Source organism: Musa acuminata, chromosome BXJ3-10 (genome assembly GCF_036884655.1).
Source record: "Musa acuminata AAA Group cultivar baxijiao chromosome BXJ3-10, Cavendish_Baxijiao_AAA, whole genome shotgun sequence".
NCBI lineage: Eukaryota > Viridiplantae > Streptophyta > Magnoliopsida > Zingiberales > Musaceae > Musa > Musa acuminata.
Genome location: NC_088358.1, coordinates 31,505,314 through 31,516,211, shown reverse-complemented (window position 1 = coordinate 31,516,211; position 10,898 = coordinate 31,505,314). Strand labels below are relative to the sequence as shown.

Genomic DNA, 10,898 nt, shown 5'->3' with positions numbered 1-10,898 from the left:
TTTAGCATCCCACTTTTTATAAAGTAGATTATGTTCCAAAAGGCAATCTAAATCATTGGGACCACTCTCTCCTCGCCTCCACCAAACCATAAATATCATTGAAATAACAAATTAAAAAAAAAAAGAAAACCCACCGAAATGAATGAAATATATATATATATATATATATATATATATATATATATATATATATATATATATATATATATATATATATATATATATATATATATATATATATATATATATATATATATATATGCAGCTTATTGATGTCACTCTCCATCCCTTTTCCTTAGTGCGCAATACATTATATAGATATATATGTTCAGCTTTAAGGTGACAATTGCATAACTATATGGACAAAAATATATTGAGGGCCCTTTTGTGGATAAGTATTCACCTCATCTTCCAATTACTTCTCTCCACTCAACATTATTATTATTATTTTTACATCTAAAACCCTAAAGAATTAGCTAATCCACTCGAAGGAGCCAATTCAATCCTCCTTGCAAGGAAAGGAGAGATCTCACACTTGATGTTATTCCCACTCTACCCTCTCCCTAAAACTCTTAACCAATCTCCCTATAAATTACACGCCACCTTCCTTTCTGTCCTCACCACCTTCGAGACCTCCATCCATCGCCCACCATCTCCTCCAATACCGCTCAGAGAAAGGGAGGCTTTCATTCCCTGTGAGTGAGAAGGGAGATGAGGGCGGGAGCAGGGTTCAACACGACGGCAGTGGTGGTGCCATCGGCAGCGGCGGCGGCGGCGGCGGCAGCGGGGGGAGGAGGTGGGCACTCGGAGTGGCACTCGCCGGTGCCCTACCTGTTCGGGGGTCTGGCGGCGATGCTGGGCCTCATCGCCTTCGCCCTCCTCCTCCTCGCCTGCTCTTACTGGAAGCTATCGAGACGCCTCGGGGGCCGCCACGGCGGGGACGCCGAGCCGGACCCGAAGACGTGGGTGGGGGTGGCGATGCCGGCCGCGTGCTACGAGGAAAAGGTCGTGGTGATCATGGCCGGAGACGAGAAGCCGACGTACCTCGCGACTCCCATTTCGAGCCCAGCCTCGTCGTCGTTCGGTGATCACTGTAATAAGGGCGATCATTACAATGACGAAGAGGAGGGGAAGAAGATCGAGGATTGCACGGGGCCGGGAAATGAGACGCAAAACAAGGAACAGATCCGTAGCCAAAGCGAGAACCAAAACTTGGGTGCATGAGTTTTATTATTATTATTATTATTATTATTATTTAGATCGCTTTTTCTGATTTTTATTTGCGGGAAAAATGTAATGTTTTAGTCGAAGAAGAGAGCCCCCTTTTTTTCTGTGTTTTCCGGTTGCACAGAAAATGCATATTTTATGTCTTTCAGTGGATTTGATTCTATTATAGCAGAAAAATAAATTAATGATAATAGTAATAGAAATGGGCGGTGGGTGGGGACGCGGCTATCTGATGCACGCCGACGTTACTCCGCCCGCCATGATGCTCGGATACTGTTTGTGTTGTGGTGTCGACAGAGCCAGACGTGTGTTGCCTACGAGATGCCTGAGAAGACAGATGGCAGACAGTAGTAGCTTTTTCCTTGTCACACTCGCTTATTCTACATGTTATGCACGAGAGTTATGTAATTTATTTTTGCATTATATATATATATATATATATATATATATATATATATATATATATATATATATACTCTCTTTTTTTCCATAAGTAGAATTAATTTTAAAACATCTTAAATATTAGTGACCATGAAATATATAAATTTACTTGAGAGTCTGAAACTTAAATTGATATTTGTTGAAGATTGTCGACATCGGTAATTTTAATTTAATTTGTATAAACAAATAATTTTAAAATATATTTAAGGAAAAAAAGAAAGGTCGAAATCCACGGTTGAATCACAAGCGACCGGCGGCAACAAATTAGCCACCCGATTTGTGCCCACTTCTCCATCGAAAGATTCGACTCGTTCCAATGATTGCTATATGCTCTTTAGGTGGTGGTGCGAATCAATCAATTGCCTATGGCTTTTCTTTCTCCTGGTGCAAAGCCGGGGTTCCGAAGAAGGATGCGGCCATCCGGCCGAGAAGCTCTCTCCCCGCAGAACATGCATCCGTCCCCTCATCTTCTGTGGTTTTCTCCTCTTCTTGCTATTATAAATTATATTGTATGCTCATCCACTCCGAGGGGTTGACGTCCCACTCGATTCGTTTGTCAGATTATGGACGACAAATAAGCAAATGTTTACTGTAAGAAGATGAACATGGTGGTGATGTTGCATGGAGAGGTGGGAGAAAGCAAACCACCACCACCACTTTCCCAAGAAGATGAACACGCCGGTCTATGACCACCCTGCGAGAGAGAGAGAGAGAGAGAGAGAGAGAGGTATGGTGTTGGTCGAGTGCCCGAGAAAAGTACAGCTGCGGGCGGTGGAAACAGTCGGCGTCCGTGTCGTCGTCTGAGCCGGACTCTCGCGTTACAGAATCGGGTGCTGAGCTCGGAAAAGATACCGGAGGAAGTGGCCGACAGACAGCAGAGGGACGTCGAACCAGTAGGACGCCGAGGACGTGCGCGCAAACAAGACAGAGAGAAAAAGAATGATGTGATGCTTCCTTCTTTTGTATGATCCTAATGTAGTTTATGTAAACCGTGGAATCGTATCGGATGTGGAAATGCTACGTTTTTTGGGATTTTATTTAGAAATGTATGTTAGTCTTTTACGGAATGATGCCTTCATAATTAAAATTTATTTGAGTCATCATATTTTTATAAATTTAATAAAAATATCTTTTCATCCTCCATTAGTTGTCTCCACTTTCGTTGCCACTCTTATCATCATCGTCTATGCTATCGCTACTCCCATTGCTCGTGGTATATGTTATCTTTTCTCTTCTCCCTTCTCCCTTCTCCTTCTCTTTACTTTCTCGTCGCCTCCACAACCTCTTTCTTTTTCTCTATGTAACATTACTCATTATACTCTTCCCCCCATGAGAGGTGCAGTGCTTCGATCACCCACTTCACTAGAGGCGTATGGTTAAGGACGATAAAGACAGATATGATCGATGAAAGATAAAAAGATATTTTTATCAAATTAATGAAAAAATACTCTTATTTAAAAATCAGATGTTATTTAGTAAAAACTCAATAGTGAGAACTTATTCAGGTAAAATATTTTCTATTTAAAAACTCTACTAACTTATCATATAATTAAAAAAAATAAGACAAGCTTTCAAATCATCTTTAACAAATGAATCTGATACACAAAAATCAATATTTTAAATGTTAAAAATTTATCAAATAAAATCTCAAACCCTCCCATTTTGGAACTTTTCTTTTAATCCTCTCCTCAATCTCTATCTCACATATTAATAAATATATCCTAACATTGATAGCAATCATTTGTAATATGTCTAATCTAACTATTTTTAATTCTTACTATATAAAACTATCCTCTCGGCATTGATTCCAACTTATCATTTCTAGATTTCTGACACCATGATAAGGCATATTTTGTTTCCCGGATGAGTCACCATCGACATCACACCATGTCCCAACCAACGTCAAAATCTGACGTCATACGCCATCAAAACCCCGTGATGCACACCAAGTCGGGTTCCGTACCGAGACACTATACGACATGACCATCCCAAGAGCTAAGGACGGTGTCGTTTGACGCTGCTTAAGCATCCCCAAAGACGCCAACTCGTCAGAGAAGCCGTCCCATCCCACAAAAGTTAGCGGTCGCACCGAACCGAGACGCAACCAATCCTCGCGCGATAGTATAAAAACCCCTATCCGACACTCGGCTAAGGGGAGAAAAAATCGAGATAAAAACATACCACTAACTTGCTTGTCGGAGGGGCCAAAGTCGGGAAGCACCCAACGAAGGCTATCTTGCAGGAAAGCGGCCACCCACGACCAACGAGCGTCTCAACTTGGGAATTATCATCCAGTGTACGAGGACGCGCTGCCATCCATCTCGGAGACGGAGAGATGTGACCCGCCATAAACGGAACCCAAGTCGGCAGACCAAAGAACGATGATCAAGACCCCCTCACGAGAGCCCAATTGACTCCGACAGCCTGACTCTTGCCCGAGTCGCTCCGAAACGGCCACCCCCGAGCGGCGAGCATCTCAACCCAAGAGATACCTTCCGTTGCACAAGGGAAAGCAGTGAGCCGGCCTGGATCCCGACAAACACCGACCAGCATTCCTTCTTAAGGGCATGGCCACCTCATCATCCTACTCACTCCGTAAGAAGCTCCCGACATCGATCCGTGGACCTAACCATGCTGACTCATCTATCATGGTACTTTTGTTCACTAACACACTATATTGTCTACACCACTGAGTAGGTGATTTAGAACTATGTTCTTTTATCAGTAAGGAGAGGCTTCAACGTGTACTATCTAAAAATAGTTATAATCAGGATTCTTAATTTCAATTTGTAATATTTGATACAGACGGTACGTATCGGTCTGAGAAGATATCAATTCACGGATTGTCCTCTACCAGATAGTGCTAGTGTTTTGATCGGTATCGAGGCGTACCGTTCGGTATCATTCCAGATTTCAATTGTTATCAAGGCATATCGATTGGTGCGCCCTAACGTGATATGTGAAGATATTTTTAAGGTTTTAGAGTATACTATCGGTATGTCCTAATGTACCGATGATATATATCGATACGTATCGTATCGAGCTCTGTTCGATACATTGATACATATTGATATTCAAAATCATGGTTACAACTATAGTTCGTGACCACTTCAGCTCCTCGAAAGGATTCAGCCTGTCGATGAGATTGCATCAAAGCATGTGAATCTTATATCTATCCATTTTTTAATGTGTTGAGCACCCATTATCCATTCGGACTTGCATCAAAAATTTGAGTCCCATTTAGACGTCATGCCTAACTAGCTTTCTCATGAGACATGAAGGAATGTTAAAGTATGTATACATTGGACCTTTTTATACTAATAGCTGAAGTTTTTGGATTACCTCATCGCATCTTAAAACTCGGTCACTAGTTACCATATACTGGTGTGGATTTGCTGAATGATATATCCTCCAATTAGTTTGATGAGCAAGATATAGATTCTTCATGGTCATCATATATCCTCCAACTAATAGCTTAAGATCACAATCTACTTGATAGATACAGTTTGTACGATTCACTACAAATTTTACAGTCACAACATGGATTCCACAATAATGTTCATATTCATTCAATAATACACAGTACCAAAGGCAGGCGTGCAGTCTCATCCAACCATTCGCTCCTTCCTCCACGTTGCTTGCATGCATGCATGCATGCGTTCTTTCTGTATCAGCCTACGTTTTCCCGCTTTGCTCCCTACAAAAATCGTGCTAAAATCCATCAGTTTCGGATCCGAATCATAACACCAAATCTTATGTAAAGTGCATTAATTAGGATATCAATACATCCCCTGTATTTTGGATGCTACCTGGAAGATATGAGAGGCTTCAGAATGATGGCACAACGCCGTAGTCGTCATCCGCCATGAGGGCCGCCACTGCCTCCGCCGCCGATGAGTAGATCCGGCCGACCTCCGCCTCCACCTCCGTCCGCTTCGCGAACCGCCCCTTGATCCTTGGCCGGGCCTCCGCGTAGGCCTTCCTCGACGCGTACCTTATCGTCTTCTCGAACCTCCGGCTCTTCCGCTTCTCCCTGTATCGCATCAGCCGTGCCTCCCGGTCCAACCGTGCTGCCGCCGGATCACACGGCATCCCCACCGCCGATGGCTGCGACACGTCCGGCACCACGGCTGCCTCCGACGACGACACCTGCACCGTCCCACGAAGCAAAGCTGTGAGAACACGTTGCGGTGGCGCTTTTTTTAGCTCGACGTGGATTGATGGTGTGGAGAATACGCTGTGGCATAAGGAATGATCGGCTTCTTGTTTGCATCCGGCGATATTGAGATCGAAATATTCACCACCGGGTGCCAGGAAGAACGGCTGGTCTGCTCCCACGACGGTCTTCATCTCGTCCATCGACGAGCCGTAGTCGAGATCCAGGTAAGCATCAGCGTCGGAGAAGAAGAACTCCGCGGCCGATCGGAGCACCGGGCCCTCTTGGGGGAGGAGGGATGAGGCGGCCTCGGCGTCCGTCTCGTCGTCGTCGCCGCTGCCTACGCGTCCGGTGGCAGGGGGCTTGGGGGCAGGGCCGAGGAAGGGAAGCAGGGGGATGCGCTCGTGGCGGCGAGCGAGGGGGTTGGCGGAGTGGATGTCGGCGTCACAGTCGGCGCATAGGACGGCGGCGTCGGCCTTGCAGGTGACGACGGCGGGGACATGCTCGCAGACCTCGCACAGCCAGGCGCGCTCGTGGCGGGAGGCCAGGCCGTTGGCGCCGTGCACGCGCGCGTCGCACCCGCGGCAGAGGTAGGCAGCATCGGCGCGGCAGTAGAGGAGGGCGGCCGACACGCGGCACGAGTCACAAGGTTTCGACGCCACGCTCAGGTACGCGCCCCCCTTCTTCTCCTCGACCTCTTCCCTCTTCATGGATCTCTCTCTCTCTCTCAGACACACACACACACACACACAGAGCACGCCCTCGCCTCTCCCTCGCTCCCTCTATCTCTCTCTCTCCCTCTCTCCCTCACAACCTTCGGTTCTTTCAGATTGATTGGTTTATTTATGTATTTATTTAATGGGGTTTTAAGATCTTCCTAATTTCCCATTGGCCGGCGCTCTATCCTGTTTGGGGCCCACGGATGGGAAACGTAGCCAATCAGAGTCGAACACGTTGCGTATCTTCTGCCATTTGTTTCTATGACTTTCTGGTAGCGTAGAATAAATTATCCAAAATTAATATTAATAAAATATATGGACGAGACAAGAAGGGCGCTACTTAGTAAGCGACAGTGGGGCCCAGCGTCGATTAGTTGCACTTGGATTGGTCAGCTAGTCGTGACAGCCCCATCACCGGCCAATTGTACCCGGTGACACGCGACGTCAACGTCGGACATCGACACCATGATATTTCAAGGTGGGTTCCCCTGGCACGTTTCACGGGTGATTCAGTAACTGAATTTTTCCATGGTAGTCCGATCCATGTAACTAATTCCCGTCCCGAACACATCGACCCACTGGCTCACCCGTGGGCTCCACTGGTCGCTGACCAATAAAAGAAGGATTTCTTTTTGGCTGTTCAAAAACTCGAGTCCTGATTCAACTCACGGCTTCAACCACACTTCCACGTCTTTTAGTCGTTTCTTAAATCGTAGCCTTATGTAATAATACGGCTGCGGCTTGCGACGCAAGGCCGACCGAACCCTTTCCCCTTCCGATCTCTCAAACTCGCGCTCGTTTCCCTTCGAATCGCTCCGCACCTACCCCTCTCTCCTCTGTTCCTCTCTCGCATCGCTTGCTTCCGCATCGATCCAGGGTTAGGGTTTCCCGGTCCTTTTGGCCATGAATCTTCACGATCTTAACAAGGTCTGGGAGATCAAAGCCCTCAAGAAGCCCGGCGAGGAAGAGGCACGCCGCCTCCTCGATCGCATCGCCAAGCAGGTCCAGCCCATCATGCGCCGGCGCAATTGGAAGGTCAAGCTCCTATCGGAGTTCTGGTATTGTCGATCCCCTTGTTCTTCCTTCGCTTCTTCTTTTCTCTCTTCCTCGTCTTACGCATGGAATGATCGATCCTCTTTGGGGATTGGTGCAGCCCAGCCAATCCGGCTCTTTTGGGGTTAAATGTTGGGGGCGGCACCCAGGTGAAGCTTCGCCTGAGGAGGCCCAACAGGGATTGGGATTTCTTCCCCTTCGAGCAGGTCCTCGACACGATGCTCCACGAGCTCTGCCACATCGAGCACGGCCCCCACAATGCCGCTTTCTACAAACTCTGGGATGAGTTGCGCAAGGTAATTCCTTCTGTTTCCCAATTTGTTTCTCTTTTTTTGTGTCAATGTTGTACTTCATAATATGTTCACCGAATCACAGAACCGATGACCGGTATAATTACTTGAAAAACAAACAGAGTTGGAAGCTTGTTTACTCCTTTGTCTAGTGAAGGTTTTATTCAACGGACATTACAATAAAAGTTGGTGTTCTGATTCTTCCTTCGACATACATTAGCTTTTGTGGAGTAAGAATTATGCATGTTACGTGATAATATGAGTCACTGATTTAATCAGTCATGATTGCATTTTGATTGTCCAATGTTACAGTCTTTGTTCCTTTTACTTATCTCTGCTTATTTTGGTTAGTTTGTTCATCTGGTCCTAGTTTCTGAAGCTCTTTTACATAATTTTTATTGATTTGAATTGGAATGTGAAAGTTTTGATCTCTCTTATAGCATGCACTTTTGGCCTTCCCATCTTTCTATCCCTGGTTTATTTTATTGTATTATGCTATTATCTAGTTGCTTCTTTATAGGATGCTTGTGTGAGGTGTGTAGTAACAGTGATTGATGATGACTAATAGAACCTGAGCATGATTTTGTTAATTCAAGCACATGATTTTTGCATTTTTCATGATGTATTTGTGGAACTGGCTTTTATCAACTGATGCAGGAATGTGAAGAACTGGTTGCAAAGGGAATAACTGGAACTGGGCAGGGATTTGATGCCCCTGGAAGACGCTTAGGTGGCTTCTCTAACCAACCACCAGTATCATCCCTTCGGCAGGCTGCAGTTGCTGCTGCAGCAAAACGGGCTCGTGTTGGAGCTTTGCTACCATCTGGACCTAAAAGATTAGGGGGAAACACTGAAATTATGGATGCACTTAGTCCAATACAAGCTGCTGCTATGGCTGCAGAGAGAAGGATGTATGATGATATATGGTGTGGGTCTGTGTCAGATGAACCCACTGGTGCAGTAGAAAGTATCTGCGGAATCTCTAAGTATCCTTCGTCTACAGAACAAGGTGATTCATCAAGAACTTCTGATGATGGGGTACGAGGGGAGGACTTTGTACTGAGGGGTCCTAGTAATATAGATAAGGTTGGGAGTAGCTCCCACTCTAAGTGCAAGAACCATGAGTCTACAACTGATTGCTTTTCTGGTGGGGCACCAGTAGCTGGTGGATCGACATTCCATTACCCAAAAGATGGTGGTGAAGATCAAGCAATTTGGGAATGCAGCTTATGCACTCTATTCAATCAAGTAAGGCTTATGCTTTATCAACTAAACTATAGTCACCGTTTGTAACTTGCATTTTGATCATTTTGCTGATTTTTCTTTACAAGCAGAACTGAAATTATATTATGTCAATCTGCAACATGGGATAACTCATGGATTCTTGCTCTTTCCGTATGTGATTCATCGAGAGTGGCATTTTGTAGCCATTTGTTTTTTGTAACCACGTACCACCTTCTGGCTGTTAACATAGTAATAGTAACTAAAAGATGTTAATGGATTTGAAATATATGCTTTGCTAAATACATGTTAATTCATGAGATTTGTATTTTTTGACTACTTGTATTTCATAACTATTAAAGTTCAAAGGAGAGATGAGTTGTACATCATAACTATTGAATTTCAAATGAGAGAGTGAGTCAAGTTGTTTAGAAGTTTTTCTTCTATTATTAATCATCTTAGACCATATTTTCGGTTTAATCTTCCACATTTTATTCAATCACCACACAATTGGTGGGATATTAAATAACTCAAGGAATCTATTCTTTACCAGCTACCTAGTTTATGGATCACTTTATTTATGCAAATGACGTTCTTTTGCTCCTAACAACCATTTACAAAAGTATATCTTCCCTTTCTCTTCTCGCTTAGTTTGAACATGATTGTTTATTCTCAAATATTTCTCCTATATATAAAAATATGGATGTATGTGCGGAAACTAACTCGTTTTTTATTTCATCTATATCGTGGACTTTTGCAAAATAACTTTGGATTTCTACAGCCATTGGCACTAATATGCAAAGCTTGTGGAGCTCAAAAACCGAAAGCTATTGGATCTAAATCTAAGACCTGGTCATGCAAATTTTGCACCCTAGAGAACAGCACTAAGCAAGACAAGTGTACAGCCTGTTGTCAGTGGAGATATTCATATGGTCCGCCGGTATCTACCCATGGACCCAATTATGGGACTTGAGTGATAGATGCAACTTGATAATGTAAATGGTGATCGTACTGTATGCTTGTAAGTACCTCTGTGTTTCTCGCTTTCATCATTTCAATACCAACACTAAAATAACTTATAGTTTGTTGATGGAATATTTGGCATGGAGTTTGGGAGCCTGAGCAATGGGATACCATTTTTGTGCCTTGGGTTACTGGTGAGCATATTTTGCTCTATACTAATCTGTCCTTTCTGCTTAACAAAGTTGTGTCAAGGACTTTTGGTTGCTTGCAAAATTACTTTTTAAGGTGGTCCTACTTTTTATTTGTATTGCCAATACGAGTGATGATTTCTTCATTGTCTTGCAGGTCATAGTGCTTTTGTGGTTAAAATGTAGGTGAACAAGCCGAATGCAGGTCATTATTTCGATGGCCTACATTGTGGCTTCATCTCCATGGATATCGATCTGCCACAAAGCCTCCTATCTTTTTCAGTCTTCAGTTCCAGGTGCTATTTTCCTGACCAAAGAATGCTTTTGCTTATTTTACTTAATCTGTCTTATAGTTTTGCAATATATTCCTACATGCAAACTGTTAATGGAAGTCCAATCTTATACTATATGGAAAATTCAACTTGTGATTCATGTCATCCTCTGAACTAGCTAATTTGATGGTTTATACTCTTCGAATATACTTGTTAAGCCGATGAACTATTATTGCCTTGGATCCCTATTTCATAATATGATAAATTCAGCACAGAACATCCGTTAAGATGTCATCCTTAAATTTGTTTTCCCTTATTTATTCCATTAGCCAAGTGTTATTTGACCGAGAATAAGTAACAAAAAAACT

At 43.8% G+C, this 10,898-nt stretch overlaps 3 protein-coding genes and 1 long non-coding RNA gene across 6 annotated transcripts; 3 read left to right on the top strand and 1 right to left on the bottom strand.

Moving 5' to 3' along the window:
* The first annotated feature begins 617 nt into the window (after positions 1 to 617).
* Positions 618 to 1,375, top strand: LOC135650519 (protein GLUTAMINE DUMPER 3-like). The gene has a single exon (XM_065169931.1). The coding sequence runs from the start codon at positions 712 to 714 to the stop codon at positions 1,222 to 1,224; it is 513 nt and encodes a 170-aa protein (XP_065026003.1). The 5' UTR covers positions 618 to 711; the 3' UTR covers positions 1,225 to 1,375.
* A 665-nt stretch (positions 1,376 to 2,040) lies between these two features.
* LOC135651006 (uncharacterized) lies at positions 2,041 to 2,728 on the top strand. The gene is made up of 2 exons (XR_010501708.1): positions 2,041 to 2,143; positions 2,229 to 2,728. It is a non-coding gene; the product is annotated as an uncharacterized LOC135651006 (long non-coding RNA).
* Positions 2,729 to 5,103: 2,375 nt separating this feature from the next.
* LOC135651050 (zinc finger protein CONSTANS-LIKE 3-like) lies at positions 5,104 to 6,642 on the bottom strand. The gene is made up of 3 exons (XM_065170838.1): positions 5,905 to 6,642; positions 5,478 to 5,817; positions 5,104 to 5,365 (listed from the first exon to the last, which is right to left on the bottom strand). The coding sequence occupies exons 1-2, from the start codon at positions 6,532 to 6,534 to the stop codon at positions 5,497 to 5,499; spliced, it is 951 nt and encodes a 316-aa protein (XP_065026910.1). The 5' UTR covers positions 6,535 to 6,642; the 3' UTR covers positions 5,104 to 5,365; positions 5,478 to 5,496.
* Positions 6,643 to 7,276: 634 nt separating this feature from the next.
* Positions 7,277 to 10,695, top strand: LOC135651049 (uncharacterized). 3 transcript variants are annotated; one of them, XR_010501723.1, is made up of 6 exons: positions 7,277 to 7,601; positions 7,697 to 7,892; positions 8,544 to 9,134; positions 9,889 to 10,128; positions 10,217 to 10,264; positions 10,416 to 10,695. XR_010501723.1 is itself a non-coding variant. In XM_065170837.1 (5 exons), exons 1-4 carry the CDS (start codon positions 7,447 to 7,449, stop codon positions 10,078 to 10,080), a joined length of 1,134 nt encoding a protein of 377 aa, XP_065026909.1. In that variant the 5' UTR covers positions 7,277 to 7,446; the 3' UTR covers positions 10,081 to 10,128; positions 10,445 to 10,695. The 3 variants fall into 3 exon arrangements, 1 of the variants encoding a protein (XP_065026909.1); XR_010501724.1 differs by having other exon boundaries at positions 10,190 to 10,264; XM_065170837.1 differs by lacking the exon at positions 10,217 to 10,264 and having other exon boundaries at positions 10,445 to 10,695.
* The last annotated feature ends 203 nt before the right edge of the window (positions 10,696 to 10,898 follow it).